General features: G+C 43.2%; 1 protein-coding gene across 1 annotated transcript in view; it reads left to right on the top strand.

Moving 5' to 3' along the window:
* SND1 (staphylococcal nuclease and tudor domain containing 1) overlaps positions 1-20944 on the top strand; it is a 422567-nt gene that overhangs the window by 309106 nt on the left and 92517 nt on the right. The window contains exon 16 of the mRNA XM_063099206.1: positions 14718-14827. Within this exon, the coding sequence (XP_062955276.1) occupies positions 14718-14827 (110 nt within the window). The remainder of the gene's footprint in view (positions 1-14717; positions 14828-20944) is intronic.

Genomic DNA, 20944 nt, shown 5'->3' with positions numbered 1-20944 from the left:
TGGCTTCTTCAGTGGTTTGGATTTAACTTGCTACCACAAAATTATCTCATGCTGCTTTCTTAATCCTGTCTTCCCTGAAGATACCAAGTGGAATGCAGGGTTTCCTTCTGTGGGGATGGCCTGGGTCCCTCTGGAGCAGCAATTTGATCGCTGTCTCGTTCACTGCATAGGGAACAATTTGGTTTCCTAGTGGATAAAGTGAGATCCCTTTTTTTGGCAGCTCAAAAAACTGACATTATGTAGGTGACTGAGCTTCTTGAAGTTCCAGGCTGGCTAAGGCAAGCCCCCTTCTGAAGGTTTCCCCTTTTCTCTGGACTCAATCGTGAATAGCTGTCTGCTAAGGGTGGGTAAATTATAGAATATAGGATTTTCCAGTTTGGTGACATTAGGGGAGACGGCATCCATATGAAACACTTCTCTCATTTTTGTTTTTCTCCTGGCTGTTATGCTGTGAAATTTGCCTTGCCACTCCCCCACCCTCTTGCTGACAGCTGTCCTCTTTGCCATTCAGGAGCTGGTGTCTCCCTAGGATGGCTGGCTGAGATGGAAGGGGCCTTCTTCCATTTCCTCGTGGGTCCGCAGTTGTACAACCAAAGAGTTTCTTGTGCCAAATCTTATTGCCTTCTGACTTGGAGGGATCCATTTGGACCGGAGGGTGTCCAGACACTTGATAGATTGCAGAGGGAGAGCCCAGAAAGAAAGAACTCTGTCTGTGACTGGCCACTTTATTTTGTTTTGTTTCATTTCATATTTTTAGAGGACATATACTTACTTTAATGACAAAAATATATCGTTATATAAAAGAGGCAGCCACAAAGCATGCAGTTTCCCAGATTCTCCAAAGTTCCCTGCAAGGACGTGCAGCCCTACATTTTTCTTTTAATTCAAGTGCCTTGTCACAGGCCTCGTAGCGCTGGGCATAGTAGGAAGATGTAGAAGGGGGGCACAATTCAGGAGAAGCATTGCTCGTGCCCACATGCTTGCACAAGTGTGTGTGTTTGTGAGAGAGAGAGAGAGCAACAAAGAGATCTTCCCACTTGCACCCCTGAAGAGCTAATATCAGCAGTCTAGAGTTCTTTCTGCTAGTGATACTTTACAAGAATTTCCCGACAGAGAGAGGGGCTAGGATATGGTGGAGAATGAACAAGGACCAAACGTGAGAAGGCGCAAACAAGCCAGCATCTGCAGGAGTGTGCAGGATGGTCTATGGGAGCAGGCTGAGAGCCTGGGGCTTGGGAAGAGGTGTGAGGGTGAGAGGAGGGCAGATCACTTGCAGAAGGAGGGCTGGACTCCTCCCCTTTGTCTGTGGAATGAGACTTTACTCTCATGTGAGCTGTGCTGAGCAATCTACCCATTCTGTCTGCTCTACTCCACTTCCAACACTCCCACTGAGCGTGTTTGTGCCTATTGGTAGGTGGGTGCAGCCCCAGTACCATTCTTCCCAAATAACAGTTTGTGATCTGGGTCATTATGACAGCCGTAGTCTGCCAAAGGCTCGCGCGTGTGAGCTCAGCCCTCAGAGACGGCCACTGCAGTTTCTCCAGCCTCTCCTTCCCTATCGCTCATTCCTCTTCCCTCTCTCCTCTTCTCTTCCCCACCCTCTTTCCTTGGGTGAGTGAGCACATGCAAGTGCACATACTGACACACACGTGCTCCTTGCCTGTCACACCAGGAATCATGATCATGGTACATGCTTGATGATTGAGAGTTGTGTTCTGGAAGTTTCTCTCCCCCCACCCTCCCTAAGCACTCCATTGCCATTTCCTCACCCGCCCTGCCCTTATTAGAAACCATAATTTCCAGCAGGCTTCGCATCCTAGTGCTGCCCTTCAGCTGTGTGATGTTGAACACAGTAGAGCAGCCTCCCTCTCCCTGGAAGATGGGCCCAGGCCCAGCCTGATGGCACAGGTGGTTATCTCCCTTGCGGCTACAGAAAAAAAGCCAGGAAGCAGGTCTGACAGTACCTCATTTTCTCCTTCACGGTTCTTCCTTCTTTCCCTCTTCAACTGAAGCTTTGTGTCCAGCGTCACAGTTGAAAACCTTGTGCTTTGGTGCCCTGTTGCCACACTGTGACAAGAGCTAAACAGCCTCAGTTAAGTGCACACCATGCCTCCCCTTGTCTGCTGGCCCCAGTGGTGACTGAAATGGTCATTTCTGCAGTGCTGCATCTGTGGAAAGTAAAGGATGCAGAAATCCTTTTCCTTCCCTCAGGTCTCCCAAACAGGGAAAATAATCACTTCAATAGAACAGTCTTTCCTGAGTTCTACAAAGTGGATTCTAGGCAGTGTTTTGGATTTGCTGTTTCTTTTTATCTCTGAGAGCCTGGTGAATGAGAGAAGGAAATGAATAGACCGCTTGTCATAACCCCACCAGGGTCTTCCCAGTGCCTGGGGCTGCTGCTGTGAGACAGAGAATGGGAACTGGCAGGAAGCGTTCTTCAGGACAGGCGCCACCTCCCCCACGGTCTCCTGAGGCTTCCCTTGTCCCTTAGCCTGGGGATTCCTCCTGCACTAATGGAGCTGTCTCTCTTGCTGCGGCATCCCGCCTGGAGTTAAAGTCTAACTCTGCCTGGTCACAGGGAGAGAAGACTGATGTGCAGCCTCTCCACACCCTCCCCCATTTATCCAACTGAAACAACAGATTTCACTGCCTGAACTTCCAGAGCTGGCTCTCAACAGCGCATCAGGAGGGGTGCTCCCTGTTGCACACTCTCCACCATTCCCTCTAGACCTTTTAAAATTAAATCAACTAGAACGATATTTCCAATTTGAAGACTCCTTTCATATTATGTAGGTTTAAAGAGGAAAAAGAGTAAAATGGTAGGAAATCAAAACTCACGTCTCATGAGGACCTTGGGAATGTTTAGCCCAGAGAAAATAAGACATGAGGATGAGAAGAAATGGATGTTGTAACTGTCTTATATTTGAAGTGCTGTCAAATGGGTACTGAATGTTTTTATATGGAACCAAAGAATTGGACCAGATCTTAGAAGGCCTAGAATGTCAGATTGTGGAGTTCTGGTTTTATTTGCTAAACCATAGGAAGCCACTGAAGGGTCTTGAGTAGAACATTGTGCTTTAGGAAAATTAATCTGGTAGGTAGCTGTGTGTGTGAAGAATCAATGTAGGGAAAAGTAGAGGGCAGGCAGGTAGATCAGAAGATTCTCGGCCAGAAGTGACAAGAGCCTGAGCAAGCAGATTTATGTTGAAAACTGAGAGGAACGACTGTGGAGGTGAAATTAATGGAACTGAGAGGATATAGCAGTCACTGGGTTATATGGGGAGAGTGGGGAAAAATCAAAGATAAGTAAGGAAGCTTTCCACCTGGGAGGATACTAGTATTGAAACTATATTAGGAAGAGGAAGACAAGGAGATTTAGGAGAAAAAAGATGAGTCTGGCTTTAGACATGTCAAATTTGAGGTACTGGCAGGGCATCCAAGGGGAGATCTCTGTCAGACATTTGGAAATTGGGTCTAGAGCTTAGAGGATAGTTCAGGATTATGTGTTTGTGGGTTCTGCATGGTCAGGGTGGTGAAGAAGATGAGGACAGATAGCCCTGCCAAGGGATGGTGCAGAGAGTAAAAAGAAAGGGGCCCAGGATATGACCCAGGGCAATAACAGGAGACAAAACAAGCTACCCAGAGAGATAGAACGACTATCAGAGAGAAGCAAAGGGACAAAAGGCTCTCACTAAGGCTTGGGGCACAGTGTTGACTGCCATAGAGAGATCTAGTAGGACTTTAAAGTATCATTCAGCAGAAAGATAGTCAGTACAGAATCTTAGGAGCAAAGGACTTCTGCACATGATGTGCGATGGTGAAAGGGTATTGTCAGGGAGTGGAGGGAAGTAGTTATGATGAGAAATAAAGAATGGCAGCTCTGGCATTTTCATGGTTTGAGCTTATGGGGTATATGTTTTGAATGGGGAAATCTGAGTCTGTGGGAGGAAGGTGGGAATAAAGGGGAATGATTACAAGTACAGGAGCGGGGACATCATGGAACAGTGCGCAGGAGAGGAAGGTGAGGGCACACACCTGCAGTGATGTCGGCGCCTCAGTTTCCCTTGAGCCACCTTTCCTTTCCTTCTACCTTCTAGAATACATGACCATAAGTTCTTTAAAATTATTTTTATTATTATAATTTAAGATATTCTCATGCTGTCACCTGTAGTGATGTTCTAGTTCTGGGAAGCTGAACTCTCTGCCTTGCCTATATTTTTAAAATCAGCATTCAACATCCCTTACAGCAAGAGTCGGCAAACTTTTTCTGTAAAGAAAGGGACAGATAGTAAATATTTTAGGCTTTGTGGGCCTTATGGTCTCTGTCACAAACACTCATCTCTGTCCTTGTATTATGAAAGCAGCCATAGACAGCAAATGAGTGTGGCTGTGTTCCAATAAAACTTCATTTAAGAACACCAAAATTTGAATTTCATACAATTTTCACATGTCACAAAATATTATTCTTCTTTTGATTTTCTTTTTCCACCATTTAAAAATGTAAAAATCATTCTTAGCTCATGGATGTAAAAAAACAGACAGTGGGCAGGCTTAGTCCTCCGGAAGTTGTCTGCTGACCCCTGCTTTAGAGTTTGGTAACCAAAAAAAAAAGGAATGTCCTTCTCCACCTACAACCCGGAATTGAAGCTGCTCATCAGGACAGGGTATATTTATGTGTCCAAGATTGGCCTGTGCTCTTGGAGAACCTGGCTTTTCAGAATTCATCTCCTTTTCTTCTTCTTCTTCTTCTTCTTTTTCTTTTCTTCTTTAAAGTAAAGTTAGTGAGGTAAAGGGAGCTTCCTAAGAGTTTCTCAGCTCTCAGATTTTTTATTCGATCTCTTTGGCTGTTGGGACTTAGTATTCCTGATACTAGCTGGCTTTTTCTTCCCCTGTACCACTAACTGAATACAGTAATCTCTAGACATTTGGAATTCACTTGCCTCAGGATGAGGAGCTCAGAGCAATTTTCTTGAGTGAAAGCTCAAGAAGGGCTATAGCTTAGAAGTACACTTCACACATCTCAGAACCATTTCGTTCAAATAACACATCACAGCTTGGTGTACAAAAAGTCACTCTAAATTTATGCAAGTAAGTAGCTTCCACATTTGGCTACCAGGTGTGTGCCAGAATACCTTCTGGAAGCTTGTACTTGCAAGATCCATGTGGGTATTTTCCGTGGCTTTCTCCCCACCACGTAGCTGATCTCTACCAGCCTGGACAGTTGATTCAGTTTTTTCTCTTTATCCATTAACATGGAATAAAAAAGACCAAGATTAGGACCCCTTTGCTGCCAAAAATGAAAAACGGGAAAAAAAAAAATCTTAAGTTTTGATTCAAAGAAAAAATTCTACGTTTTTAAAATAAGTCAAAAAAAAGCAGAAGTCGAGGTCTCATAGAAACCAACTCCCCCTCCTTGCCCAGATGTAGGGTTTTGTGCTTGTTATGGACTGTCTCCACAGTGCCACGGTGTTACATAAAAGCTTGAGCCATGTAGGAGCTTTCTTGCCATTGAAGAGACCATTGTGGCCCTAGCTTTTGACCTCAAATGCTTTGTTTTCTGTGAGTTTGTTAATGAAGATATGAGGTTGTTGTCCTGATTTGGATAATGAAGAGAAACTCAAGGGAAACAGTATTAGGAGGGCACAGCTCTTTCCCATGCCCCGTTGTTTTATTTTGCTACTATTTGATGGAAACATTATTGCAACTGCTGCTTATCGCAGACCCCCAAAACAAACGTTTATAGGGAGGCAGACAGCCTGCCATCTCCAGTCCCCTTCCCAGACACACCTCCAGAGAAAGCTTTGCTGGGTTGTTTACAGCCATGCTCTTGGGATGCCACTAGACGGGAAGGGCCTTGTTAATCAGAGAGTTTTTTCTCTTTATAAAAATCATTGTTTTCAGACCTTGTGCTGCAATGGGGAGAATTATAAAAGGTTATTACAATGCTGACCTGTTATCTGCTATACTCTAAATGTATGCAAGTAAGTACCTTCCACATTTGTCTACCAGGTGTGTGCCAGAATACCTTTTGGAAGCTTGTACTTGTGAGATCCATGTGGGTAATTTCTGTGGCTTTCTCCCCACCACATAGCTGATCTTTACCAGCCTGGACAGTTGATTCAGTGATCACTGAAAGTGTTAGCAGTGGCATGTTCCAAAATTGGCCCACAAGATGCTACCTCCCCCAAGGTAACAAAGTAGAGGTTTAGAGAACAAGGGAGAGAATAAAGAATTTGAGACAATGCAAAATCCTTGTTTTATTTCTGAGCCTTTTAATACAAATTGAGGCCTCATGCCATGTAGAACTAACTCTTAGGAACTGTATTAGTCTGTTTTCTGTTGCTTAGTACAGAATACCTGAAACTGGGTAATTTATAAAGAAACTAATTTTATTTCTCATAGTTTGGGAGGATAGGAAGTCCATGGTCCAGGGGGTGCCTCTGGTGAGGGCCACCTTCTGGGTGGCAGCACAGGGTGTCACATGGCGAGGATGAGCTGAGCAAGAGAGCTAACCTTCTCACTCATTCTTATAAAGCCATCAGAATCATACCCATTACTCCACAAGTGGATCAATCCGTTCATGAGGGCACAGTCCTCATGCTCTAATCATCTCTTAAAGGTCCTGCCTTTCAAATACCATAATTGAATTTCACACCCTCTTAGCACTGTCACAATGGGTGTCAAGCTTCATTCATGAACTTTTGGGGAACACATTTAACCCGTAGCAGGAACCAACTTCTTTTCTCTTTGGACCATTTTAGGAACATGAAAATGTGGGACCTAAGGAAGATGGCTTTTATAGTTCGCAATTGTTAACTGATTCATTGTCAGCATTTCCAACTTGAGACCTCCAAATTCTTTCTGTTTTAAAGTTTAAGACTAAGAACTAAGAAAGAACATGAGTTATTACATTTCTGAGAACGAACAAGGTAAACTGATTTGGCTTTGTATGTATACATAAGTGATAACATTTCTTAAAATGAGGCAGGTGGCCTGTCTGCACCTGCCTTTCATGTTGGTGGTTAAGGGTTCTCGATTTTGTTCTTGATGCTTAGGGAGAGAATAGGTATCTATATATTATTATTGCCAAAGAATTTTTGAAATCAGCCTGGACAGACTTAAAATTGTTGCTTTTCTTGGCCTACTTTATACAGAGTTTAAGTGTCTTACTCTGTATGTGAAGTGGGTCATTTAAAATTTTTGTTTTGTTTTTTGGTGGGGAAAAAGGTGGTAGAGGAAGTATAGAAATGGAACGAATTGAATCTGGGGGTAAAACAACTCTGCTGAGAGCCCGTGGATTATAAATTAAATAGCTACAGCAGCGGAAACTCAGGCAAAGGTATTGGAGTGCAGTCAGTGTGACAGGAAGCTGTTTTGATGTTCTTTCTGTGCCTTGCCTTGTCCTTGAAAATTACTCTAGGGACTAGGGACTGTACATGTAGAAAGAAGGAAGAGGTGTCCATAGTTTCCCATCTGGAAAACATTTATAGCATTCCTACCTAGGGTCTTAGAGAGCAGGGATGATTACCCACTAGTCTCTGATCCCTTTCCCTGTTGTCTGTCCGCATGCCTATACTCAACCCCATTTTGTCTGCTGGCGAGGCATGTGGCTAGCAGATAAAGCCTGTTTTTGTTCTGAAAGTCCCACCAGAACTGCCATTTTGCCTCCTCCATGGTTTAATCAACAGAAATTGTGTTGAAATTTCAGGGAGCAGTACTTAAAGGAGAGGTGTTTAGATTTGAAGATTATTAAAGAGGGCTTTGCCTAAATATAGAAAATAAAATCGTAACTCACTAATCTGGGCTGCTTTCACTGTAAGCAGAGGGGTGGACTTAGTGATCACTTTTTAGATTTAGGATCGGATAACAACATTTTCATTTTCATTGGGAAACTTATTTATAACCCGGTAATCATCCCCATGCTAATTTTTTCCGATATTTCATCCAGATTTTCTTTCCCCTAATAATTATACCCCCTGTTTTCAGGCTAAGCATTCTCCCTCCTTACTTGTGTTTACACCTTTCAAATATTTGCAGATTGTTATCATGTCACCCTCTTAGTCACTGCATAGCCAAGCTGTACAGATTTAGCACCTTTTATCTTCCCCTTAAAGGCAGGCCTCCCCACCCCCAAGTCATTTTCTCCTGTTCTCTTAAAGTGTGCTCCAGTTTTCTGCATTTCCATGTGGCCACATAGCTTCTGAGAGCTGTACATAAGTTGTGAGTGGGAATTGTTTTCCCCTGTTGTTGTATTTGGAGCTAAACGCCACCACTGTGCTCGTCTCAGGTCTCTCTGACATCGATGGTCATTGTTGACTGTTTCATCCCTGTATTTAAATCACATGCTCCAAATATGCCACTTTGGAACCAGAGAATAAATGCGTGTAGCCGTGATATATTTTTCATCCTTGAAGTGTTATGTAACCATGGGAAAGTGGGATGTATGTAGTTAGGGATTCTTTTGGCCCCTCTCCTGGTATTTGCATAAAGCACCTCTCTTCAACAAATGGATCAGACTAGACCTCATTTAAGGTCTTCAACCCTGACAGTTCATTAACCATTTCTTTCTCTGTTTAGTTACTTTTTTTCAGAAGTATTTTCTACCACTATTCATTTGTTCAACATTTGATGCTGCTGTGTGTTAGACAGTAGATTATGGTGCTGGAAAGAATGAAAGCCCAATATGACACAGTGCCTGCCCTAAGAAGCAATTTCTGTTTTAGTTTTAGTTTTATTTCAGTTGAAAATATGAGATTTTCACAGACTGGCTCGTGGTGGTGAAGAGGGGAGAGACCAGAGAATAGCCATGAAAATCTAACAGGATGCTAGCTGGAATCAGGTCTTGCAGATCCTGGAGGGTGATTCTGGGTCTGAGATTGCTCCAAGGACTTGGCTGTAGATCTCCTGTATTAATACTGGCTGTCCCCCCTCTGCTTATTGCCACCTTCCTGTGGCTCCTAGTGGGCTTATGCTTTACACACTGCCCAGAAAGAGTCTTATTGGCTCACCTGGGTCTATCACTTCTGGTTGGATAGAGCTTTTTCCTACTGCTGGCCTGACTGCAGATTGGCTGCCCTTGCATCTGGTGCAGCAGCAGCTCTTCTTCCTCTCTCTGCATTCCCCACCTGCTCTGACTTCCCATCTCCAGTTTGTGGGGAGGGGAGAGAACAGACCAGGGGCACATGCTGCAAAACATAGCTGCCAAGGCTGTCTCCTTAGCAAGGGATGTGGCATGCATAGCCCCATGATTGACTTGGCCATCACAGTCTGCTGACAATCTCCCAGACACACATGCCTAACACAATCCAATTATCTACCTCATTTTGTTTTTTAACATTCTGCAACCTGTAGGCCAAATCGCAGTTCATTCACCAATAACATACATCATACAGTGGTAGAGGAAGATAATCTATTCTAGCTGGTAATTAAGCTTCATGAGCACAAGGTTGTTTTTTATTTGTTTTGTTTTTTATCATTAAATCCTCACCTTCTAACACAGTGCCTAGCCCAGTGTAGGCACTGGCAAGTATTTACAAAATGGGGAGAGGAAAGGTCCACCAGGTGGACGGTGGGATTTGTCAGTATCCTCAGTGGGCAGAAGGCGGATGCTGTCTGCATGCCTCCTCTGCTCTTCCTTCCATGCTGTTTGATGGAGTAGTGAGAACCCAGTGGTCGGCCGATAAGCACCATTGACTAATCCTTCAAATTGGTTTTTGTTTCCACTAGAACCTTGTTTCCTTCAGCTAATGCCTGGTCCCTTGTTTGCTGGATTAAGTGCCATTGGGAAGGTGTCACTTACGGCTAGGCAAGGCAGATTTGCCACACTTCCCCTTAGCTAGCCCACACTATCCAATAAAGGAAAAAGCGAACATGCTTGGAGTCCTGAGGCTTAATTATCATAAAACTCAACATACAGTGTAAAATATTCAGAGTGATATATAACTCACATAGCCATCAATAGAATCTCTTATATAGCCATTATCTTGTCATTAACAAGAATTCGTACTTCTTGTTCCCAAGCTGACTGACCAAAGTGTTTGTGTTAATTGACCTAGTTAGTCAATGTCTCTAAGTATGTAATTTTTTTAAATAGAATGATTGCTCCATAGCCCAGCATTTTAAGTTTGAAAGGAGGCACCCTGTGTTCCATGAGTCAGGCATTGGGTGAGGAATCTCAAAAGGGAATAAACAAAATTGTAGGATTTTATGGCCAGATGAGACTTTGCAGATCATTCATTTTGTAGACAGAGACCATGATGCCTAGAGAAGCTTAATACTTTGTCAGTGGCAGAGCAGTAACCAGCACCATGATGTGCTGACAGCTAATAATGAACTGTCTTTTACTAAACCATGCAAAATCAAGCAAAATCTTATTTTTTTATTTTGTTTTAACTAGTCTCAGTCAACCATTCATATCCCAGAAAGCCTAGAAAAGATATGGAAAATAATTTTTTACCTATAGGCAGATGGTTTTAAAGAGGTTGGAGAACTAATGGAGCAGGAGGAAACATGTGTCTTGCTTGTCCCTCTGTATGTGCCATCGGGGAAGTCAGCCAAGAAGGCTCCATAGTGGGAGTCTCTCTTTGTTCTGGTACACCCCATAATAGGGAATGAAAAAGCTCAAGAATGTTTGGGATTTTTTGAGGTGTAGTGGTTTTTTAACTAAAACATAATATTTTTGCTTCATGAATGGCTTGTGTCAGGTGTAAGCTTGGCACTTAACTTGTCTCTGTGGCATTTGAAGCATAGCTGAGTTAATACATCCTTATCAGCAGGCAGCCCTGCACCGGTGCGTTATCGGGGAAGATGGCTATTAGTGGTAATAGGCAGCATCCAGAATTACAGGCACTTCCTTACCTGGCTGGGGAGAGCTTCTGGAACTCGGTGATACCTCACTTTGTAGTCAACAGTCGGAGCCCCTCCATGGCTTGGGAGCACTCTGTTGCTGCCTGTCAGGCTGCCCAGCTCAGTAACAGCAGCCTCAGGTTTGCTTTCTGAGAACCCAACTGTCTTTAGTTTCTTTACAGCCTATTTTATGGTAAGAAAGCGACACAGCAGGGACACCGGTCCAGCAGGGCAGGCACTATTTGATGTGGACTGGGTGGCCTTGCTCACTGCATTCTTGGGAGAGGAGGACACAGCAGAACTCTTCTCACTGCCGGCATGTGTCTGCACCTGGTTTTCAGCAGCAGCAACTTACTTTCTGGCTTTAGGATGTTGACATCTATGTGCTCTCCTGTCAGTGGATGGCGTATTTCTTGCCCTGTTCCTTGATCCCTTAGGACACAAAAGCAAGTCTGGAAATGGATAAACCCTGAGCTAGAGCAGCTTTTGAACTCTCCAAACAGGCCATCAGGACCTGCCCCATCCTTCCAGCCTTCTATCTTCACACCTCAGTCTGTACCTGTGTTTTTCAGGTTGTGTGTTATGCTCCGTAGAGGTCTTAAATCAATTCAGTACCATAGCTATCTTCTTTCTTTAATGAAATGGAACAGAAGAGAGACTATTAGTGTGACACATATAGTCAAGGTTAACCATTGTTTTGTTGAAACTTTGTTGTATCTATTTATATATACTCATATGTAAATGTGTCTGTGGAACATAGTAAAAATATAAAGTTTGAAAAACACTCATCTGCGTTATTCTTTGCAGATGTAGCTTGGCTCAGCAGATTTCTAACACTCAACCATTCAGATATCATAAAACCTTTCCTGCTAGGCAGACCCTGACTTTGAACCTTGGTGTGGTAATAGATTCTGCCTCCCTCCACCCGCTCCCCGTTTTGGTATTCTGCCTAGCCCTTCCCCCACCCACTCTCTTGTCCCTTTGGAAAGGTTACTTCAGAGGAGATAGGTCAAAGAGAAGTTTCTTTCTTTTATCTTACCCACTTACTTATTTCCACTTTAGAAGGGCAGAGAAACAGCCTCCGTCAGCTTTTTCCTCTTGTTGAACTGGAGCTGGCTGCTGGGAGGTAGACAAAGCCACATGACAAAGGCTCTCTTTTGCCTTTTCATCTACATAGAGTGGTTGGGGGTTGGCTTCCATGGGCCCAAAGGACTCTCTTGTGAAAAATGTTTTGAATACCTTTCTGCTTGATTTGTTTAACTCCCTGAGCCCATCAAGGCATCATGGTTTCTCAGTTTCATCACTTGGTGGTCTCCAGGATTCAGAGAGAGCTGCTTAGATCTCTATAGCTTGACCAATTTCTTGACATTTCAGAGTACCAAGAAAGTGACAGAGGAGTAGAGCAGGTACTCAACCATTGAGACTCAGAAATCTCTGTGCCTTCTTAATCTCCCCAGTCCCTGTTGCCCATTGCATTACCCTGGTGTTTCCCAGTTCCAGTCCCCAGTTCATACACCCCCACCCAACAGCACCCCAGTTCTGTCCCTCCCAAGTAGCTGCTAAGGGTTAGAAACAAATTGAACACTTGTTTTAGCATTATTCCTGTTTCTGCAACAATGGTGTATCTATGGTTATGTGGCAAAATAGTTCAATAGAATTGTTTATTTTCTCTCTGACAATTCTGTTCTTGCTTAGTTTGCAGATATAAAATGAAAAGTGTTTTTGGCTATTGATGTTATAAGAAAACGTGGGCTATCTTTCATTGCATTTTACTCTAGCCTCATCTCTCCCTGCAGGGTTAATCTCTGAGTCTTTGACTCACGAGTTTATTGCTGTCTTTCACAAAAATAAGTTTCACTCCTCCTGCAGCCTGGCACTGAAGTGCCAGGAATGAGGCAGTCCTGGTGATCTTTTTTACCCATGTGACACTTGAATGGCCTTCAGCTGTCCCATCTTTGCAAGGGTGGGACAATGATCCTTGCCACCATCTCAAGCTACATTTCCCAGCCAACATTTTATTTGGTAAAATGTATTCCATTCGTGAGGCCTTGAAGCTCAGAGAGAAAGCTCTGTTCTTCATCTTCTGAAAACCCAAGAGATAGACTATTCCTTTTCTTTTGAGCTTTGCAATCTGGAATCTATGCCCTAGTCAGAAACATGAGCAACCACCTAGCTTTATCCATAAAGAGATGTACCTTCTATCTCAGCAGCAGTGGGATCTCTTCTCCCAGTGGCTCCCCAACAGGTATTTGCTGTTGCCTGGATGCCCTGCTTCTGGCCTCCCCATGCCAGATATCTTGTGCCGTCTCCTAATGCTGTTTATAAATTAGAGGAAGGGGCCAGCCCATGGCTCACTTGGGAGAGTGTGGTGTTGATAACACCGAGGCCAAGGGTTCAGATCCCCTTACCGGTCATCTTTTTTAAATTAATTAATGAATGAATAAATACATACATACATACACCAAACAAACAAACAGAAAATTAGATACTGTTTGCAAGTTTGTACCCCCCAATTCTGCCTTATTGAAGCAGGAGAGACCACCAGTGATTCAGAGGTGTGGACACTAAATGCATCCTCCGCTCCATCGTTTTCTTTTCCTATGTCTCTAGACCAGTTCAACTTTTTGCCTCATAGTTACACCTGCAGTATAAATTTGTTTGAAATATTTATAAATCTTACTCAAATATATGAATGTGACATATTTCCTGGTCTGTCACAGATGGCCACTGTTAGTCATAAATATATTTGCAAAATGAATGACTGAGTCAAAGAAAAGGCAGTCTAAGCTGCTTACTGAGCACTTGTTTTGTACACAATACTGTCGTTGGATATGAAGAAGTATGGAGGATAGGATTCTGTCCTCAGGGATCCTACACACTAATTGTGGGGTCAAAGATGATTCTGGGATTTTGAGCATGGGAATTTCTAAGAGTGATGATGTTAAAGATGATATTAACAATAACTAAAATATATAGAACCTTTCCATGTGGCAGCATTGTTGTAAATATTTTACATACACAATCTCTCCTAGTTCACAAAGCAACCTTATGAAGTAGATATATTATTATATGTTTTACAAATAGGAAAACTGAGCCTTTGTTCAATAATTTGGCCAAGGTCACAAAGCTAATAAGTGATAGAGCTAGGATGTGAATCCAGGTCTCTCTAGTTCCAGACACCTAATACTACATCGGTATTCTGCTTTTTTCTGTCTCTTATTCTGAATGAAAAACTGATGGTACTGATGGTACTATATAACTGGAGAGAGGGAGAAGCTTATTCAAAGAGGAAAATTACACTGAATTAACCCTTTTGAATTTGATGTGAAAGTCTGATTGTAAGGAGAAAATGTCTAGGAGTCAGCTAAAATTGGCTCTCAGGAGGCCAAATACCTGGGATATCAGTATAATTGAGGTGAGTGCCATTTGTGTAAGTGATGGCCAAAGCAGCAAGACTATGGGGCTGGAAGGAGGGAGGAGTACAAGATCAGGATTCATCCCAAATCATGGAGGGGCGGGGGTCGGGTCTGCACTTCCTTTTTTTATTTTATTTTTTTGTGGCTGGCCAGTAAGGGGATCCAAACTCATGACCATAACCAACTGAACTAACCGGGCAGCCCCTGCACTTCTTATTTGGAACACTCCTGTCCCCCAGGTGCTCTGGACAATTCCCAGATGCTGTGGCTGAGAGCCCCTCTCCATTGTTGCAGCTGTGATCATGTTGGCTTCTCCCACTGCCTCTACCTTAATCTCAGATAGGATGGGATTCAGATCTAACGCCTGTAGCGTTGGAAGTATCGGAACCGTCCTTGCTGGGCAGCAGGCCTAGTGAGCCCCTTTTCATCACAAATTCTCTTTTTCTCCTGACACAGGCATCGAATGCCCCAGAGGGGCCCGAAACCTCCCAGGCTTGGTGCAGGAAGGAGAACCCTTCAGCGAGGAAGCCACGCTTTTCACCAAGGAACTGGTTCTGCAACGAGAGGTAGGGTCTTCCTATTGCTTCTCATATAGGGAGGGGTGAGAAAATGGGGTTCCCATGGTCTGATGCTTTTCTGCCATTTCAGAGATTAGTCTGTCGCTTTTTACAGGGCTCAGCCCTGCACATTCATGATCCATTCTTGTGTCTTCCCACATCTTATTTCCTTGAGCCCTGGGTCATTGGCCAGCTGCCCCCAAATTGCTCCTCTTCTCCACTGGCCTGGGATATACAGTGAACACCAGGCCAGCCCAGCCAGGATCCTAATGCAGAATGCTCACAGCTTTGCAGTCCTCCTCCATGGTGAATTAGCCTGAGCTGCCTGCCTCTAGCTGGATTTGGAAGCTTGACTAACCCTGTCAGGGGCCAATTTTCTTTGAACATTTATTTGTATCTTTGAGTAATTGCGTTTTCTGTAGCAGGTTTTCTGATTTAATTTAATTGTATTTCTGTTTCTGCCTGTTGGGCTGGCTCTTGCAGGCAGGAGTTAGGCTCTCAGCTGCTATGGTGCCCTTCCTTCTACCTGCGCATTTTGCTCAAGTCTTTGTCAACAGATCCATCTTCTTTCCAGGAGTATGCTGGCCATTCATCCTGCTTGGTGGACACAAGAAAGGACCAGAGGGCGAGTGTGCTAGGCTCAGGCTTAGGATTCGGGCTCTGCCTTTGTCCTCGCTTCTTTTATGGTCAAATCCATAGAGTCCCTCCAGCTTCCATGCAGTATCATCATATACACAGGGCTACAAGATTATGGCATTCCAGAGCTTCTCTCTCTCATGGTTCTTTATAGATCCTTGAGAGCAGATACACAGGCTTCTTCAGGATGTTCAGTGATACAAATACCTGTTTATAGGCGTCAGCATCTCATTTTGATTTGAATCACCAGCTCCCACCTAATGTGCACCTTTCACACATTACATCTGCTTTGTTGGCCATCCACACAGTGGTTGGGGAGGGAGGTACTGCAAAGCTCAACTGTATCATCAGATTCACGTTGCCCTCTATTTTGTTTTTCTTAAGATGCATTTACGTTTGTGAAGTAGAAATCCTTGTATTGACGTGCAGTCTCCCCACCTCCCATTTTGTAATTCCACAATGTAGCTTGAATTTTTATCAATTAAAGATAGCCCCCTGCTAGAGAAATATTTCAAGAATTCAAACACTCCAGTTGTGTGTCAGTACCTGTTGCAATTTTAGAAGTGGCCCAGGGATTAGGTAGAAGGGGAAAATATTGTAGAGTCTCCTTCTGACTTGGTGGGCCTTTGGATAACGAATATAGAGTAACTCTGTTGGAAGAAGCAAGTGAATCCATGCAAGTTCATGACTTGCAGGCATTACAGAGGTTTGCTGTGCTTTGGACAGAGGGAGGAAATCCCTTCATTGGATTGCCTAAGACACTGGGTGGTGGCATTCTCATCACTTGCTCTCTCAATCAGATTTCTCACCAGAGTCGTCTTCTGTTGTTTCACATCTCCTAAAGTTTACTTCCCTTTCTTTTTCACCTCTTGTTTTTCCAGCCACTTAAAAATCTTCTTGATCATGTTTCTGTCCCACAGGTGATATCCAAAAGTACAAGGGGGTCAAAGACAATACTGACCACTAAAAGAAGTGAGTGGCCCAAAGCTCTTTTACTCTCTCATGGTTATTGTGACCTTCCCTTTATATATTGCTAATATTTGACTATTGAAAAACATGTAGTTTTTTCCCACCTTCGATACCCCTGAATTCACACAGATCCTTAATCCAATCCAAAGTTGGTATGTATCTTTCTTTATTGTAGTTGCCCAGTCTTTTATAACCCTTTGTTGAGGGTCTCCTGATAAAGAAATTCTCCTCATTTTCTTAGCTGATTATGTGATTACTTGGGTTGGCTGTTTTGAAAGGTCTTTATCCAGAGGAAATACAAGTATGGCCTACACTACAAATAACTTAAGATTTTGACTAAATGAACTTATGGCCTACTCTCCTAGGTGCTTCCCTTCAGACAATGATGAAAATTGTTTTCTGAACAGTGTAGGAATGAAGAGATATTTTTGTTTTGTTAAAGGTTTATTCATCTACTTTTACCTGTGCAGTACCTTCATTTTTATTTCATAAATCATATTGGGGAATGTTTCTCTTTGTCCTCCTGCCCCCACCCCACAAGGATCTAGCAAAGGAGAAAAGTCTAATGGATTGGTATTCCTTGCTGCAGAGGTCCTTCCCGCCCTTAGAAGAAAGGACCCAAATGTGGGCCACAGCCTCCCACCTCAAGTAGCTCTTACCTTCGGGGCAGTCTCCGGTGTGCCGCGTTGCACTCTGGGATCTCTTCTGCAGCCGAGCTGCTGCCAGGGTGGCCAGTGGAACGGGTTTTTTGTACCTTGCACTTCTTCCTTTGACAATCACATTTATCTCAGATAATCAGGTATTTTAAAGGTATCATTGCCCTTAGCCATGCCTCATCCCTTCCTTTGAAATTTTAAAATGTGTGTTCATTTAAAAAAAATTTTAGCCAGGATTTCTCTGCCCCCTACATGCTTTCCCCATTACTGTAAATCTGCATTATTGTAAAAAAGGAGAACCACACAGATTTCATGATTTCAAAGCACTTCCTAAGCCCTTCTGAGTGATCCCACAGAGGCCCAGGCACTGAGATGGACTCCCCTCTGTGAAACCATGAACTGAATCAAGAAGGATTTATCAGGAGGGAAGGACTGTGTAATGTTTACTGCCCCTATGCCAGACCCCTGCCAAGCAAAGAACAAGAAGATGGTGTGTAGGGTGCCTGGCATTTAAAATGGTGCCATGTTTATTAAGTGGATTGTCCTGGCTTTGGCTGGGCAGTGCAGAAATTCCTGCCTGTCTTTCCTCTAGTTTGGGTTAAGACAGAATTGTTGTCTTTCCATCCCATGTCCTCATGTGGAGCCTGCAAGTGTCAGACAAGTCCTTTCTCTACATTTTCAGATGGCCTCCATTATCTTGAGACCTGATAACACTGCTTTCCTTAAATTTGTTTTACAAAGACCCTGGTCAGCATGGATCTACTGACATTTCTGGCCACCACTCAGCTCCATTTTTCTGAGTGTCTCTCCTGCCACCTTTGATTGCATTTCTTCTTTTTCTCCATCTTTCTACATGGTGCTTCTCCTCAGCCATTGGTTCCTGTTGGCTTTTGTTCCTCCCAGAGTTGGAAGTCTGGGAAAACTGTTCCAGGTCAGTGGTCTGGGCATTCTGGTGGTGCCGCCAGTCCCAGGGCAAGAAGAACAGTAAGTTAGACATTATGTTGTTACCTGATTCTTTTTGTGACCTTGAAGCCCAAAGCAACCAAGGAACTCTCAAAGAACTTAAAACTTACCTTTACTCAAAGGAAATTGAATAAATTCAGCATTTCATCCCAGACCAACTATTTGGTGTATAGCAGAGGTGGGCAGATCTGGCCCAATGCTAGTTCTTACAAATAAAGTTTTATTGAAACACAGCCACTCTAATTCTTTTATGTAATGTTTATGACTGCTTTCACACTATAACAGCAGAGGTAAGTAGTTATAACTGAGGTTATATGGCCCACAAAGCCTAAAATAGTTACTATATGTTTCTTTTCCCAAAAGTCTTGCTGACCTCTGCTGTATAGGGTATGCTGAATGGGTTTAAAAGGCTTGTTACAGTCCTGAAAGTGTGAGTTGGCTCTCTTGTCCCCTGCCATTGAGGCTAGGCTGCTTCTGGACTACACAACATGAGATTATTATATTTTTGCTATAGTTGTTACTCTGAACTACAAGTGCTGTGTCCCATTGGATAGCATGTACTTGATGACCTCCTTCCCCACCTCCCCCCCAACACAGCTGCCTCTTTAAGGCAATTCCCTGCCACGCTGCCAAGGACAGGAAGATCTGTAATTTCCCAGATGGGGAATTGTGCCCATTGCTAGCATCTTCCCAGAAGCAGTGATGAGAAATAGCATTAGCTAATGGGTAGGTAACTGGCTTAAAAGTGCAAACTCCTAGGTTTACACACCCCAGGTATCATGTGGTACTGGGTACGTGATTCTTTCCTGCCTTTGTATTCCTGTCTGAAACATTGATCTAGCAATCTGAAACCATTCTCTCCCTTTTGAGGCCCTTGTTGTGACTAAGACAGTCATTTGGGGGCCGGCCCCGTGGCTCACTCGGGAGAGTGTGGCACTGGTAGCGCCGAGGCCACAGGTTCAGATCCTATATAGGGATGGCCAGTGCACTCACTTTGAGCGTGGTGTGGACGACACTGTGCTGACAGTTGCGATCCCCTTACCGGTCAAAATAAATAAATTAATTGATTAATAATAATAATAATAATAATAATAATAATAATAATAATAATAATAATAATAATAATAATAATAAAAGACAGTCATTTGGGATCTCTTGGCACCTTCTTCCAGAAGGCCAGCTAGCCAGCACACAGTTCCCAACCAGTTGCTACATGCATAGCACTGTGATTGCTGCTATGTTGGGGAAACCTGAACTTTCAGAAAAGATGCAAGATACTATGTTATTAAAAGACATCAGTGTCACAATTTAACTCTTCACAGTTCCAAGCTGTAGGATGTGCAGTTCCCAGGGGGACAGGGGGATACATGGGGTTTTGGTGATCATTTCCAAGGCCTTTCTAGATGATCTCTTTGTCCTCCCTGAGACCTTAGAAGTCGCCCTTTGCTGCTGCTTGGAAAATGACATCCTCATGCTGGACAGCCCCAGCTGAAAACTCAGGCTGCTGCCCTGACCTATTTCCCTTCTTCCTCCTGGCATCAAAAGGAAGGATGTCCCCTTGGAGAGCTCATTCTGCAGGCTGCAGAGGCCAGGGCACAGTCCTGTATTTCCTCTCTCCCCTACTCCCTGCTTTAAAAAAAAAAGAAAAGAAAACAAAACAAAAACAAAGACACATAAAAGCATTATAAGCAGCTGTTGCTGTTTGAAGAAAACATATTTATGTTTCAGGGGAGTGTGGCCCCAGCCATGAATATTGGTGTGTATTTATGGAGGGGAATATATCTGGGAAAGAAAACAGAATAAATGGAAAAGTGATTTCATCTCCTTTAATTTAGTTCCAAGTGTGCTGCCACCTTTCTGAAAAAGGTAAACTTGTCCAAGAAGTTTAAAGTTGATCCAAATCTGTGTTCTTCCCCATCCTTCTGTTTTTTTCCCCACGCTGCCTCACAAGCACTGGTATGTGCTCTCTCAGACCTTCCTATTGCATCTGTCTTTGCTGGCTCCTTCCCTGTTGAGGAGACACGTGGGAGGAGAAACAGTAACCACAAAGTTATATTTGTGGATCAAAGTGACAAGGATAGTTCAAGCCACAGGGAAATCCAAGAGGGTAAAGGACACACCTGTTGTGGTGAACCCAGTGAAACCTGCTCTCCGACTCCTAATTGCCTGGTCCCTTGGGAACTCTCACCGAGCCACTAATAATTATCTGCTGGAAAAGCAAGCGGGCTGTCCAGCAATGTCTCATTCATTTGCACAAAGACTAGATTATCTCAGCCACTGTCTAGGAAAAAGGGAATATGTTATGGTCAGCTTTCTAAACAGCTCTCTTATCCCACAAGGTTTTAAAGGCTATTTGGGGGCTAAGTACTTTCTCACCTCCTTACACACTCTTTACAGTTCATCACCCACCAGTGGTCTTTTAGTTGAAACAGTTTACAAAACAAAAAAACTAACAAAAAAGTTCAAACAGTTTATTCTTAGTTAAAGGCTATTTTCTTTGAAGTGGGCTCAGGTAAAAAAAACCCCAAAAACTTCTGTCTTAATAGTGATCAAACCTTAATTTTATATAGCATTTTCTAGTTTAAAAGTGCTTTCATACATAACATTTCATTTTAATCTCATAGCAAACTTGTAAGAAAAATACCCACGTTTTACAGTTCAAGAAACTGAGGTGACCTGCCTCTACTGAGAACTGCTTGTAGGACACATACAAGGGGTTTTCAAAAAAATTCATGGAACCATGCATATTATCTTTTAATAATGTTTTTCCATAAACTTTTTGAAGTACCTTGTACTAAAACTCAAATGTCTTCTAAATCAAGTGCTTTTTCTCCCCAAATTTTGCCAATTTTGCTTTTAGAAGGTGATCATTCTTTTAGCCATATTTAATCATTTTTTTAAC

This window comes from Cynocephalus volans, chromosome 6 (genome assembly GCF_027409185.1).
Source record: "Cynocephalus volans isolate mCynVol1 chromosome 6, mCynVol1.pri, whole genome shotgun sequence".
Taxonomy (NCBI): Eukaryota; Metazoa; Chordata; class Mammalia; order Dermoptera; family Cynocephalidae; genus Cynocephalus; species Cynocephalus volans.
This window is presented reverse-complemented; position numbering and strand designations above follow the sequence as displayed.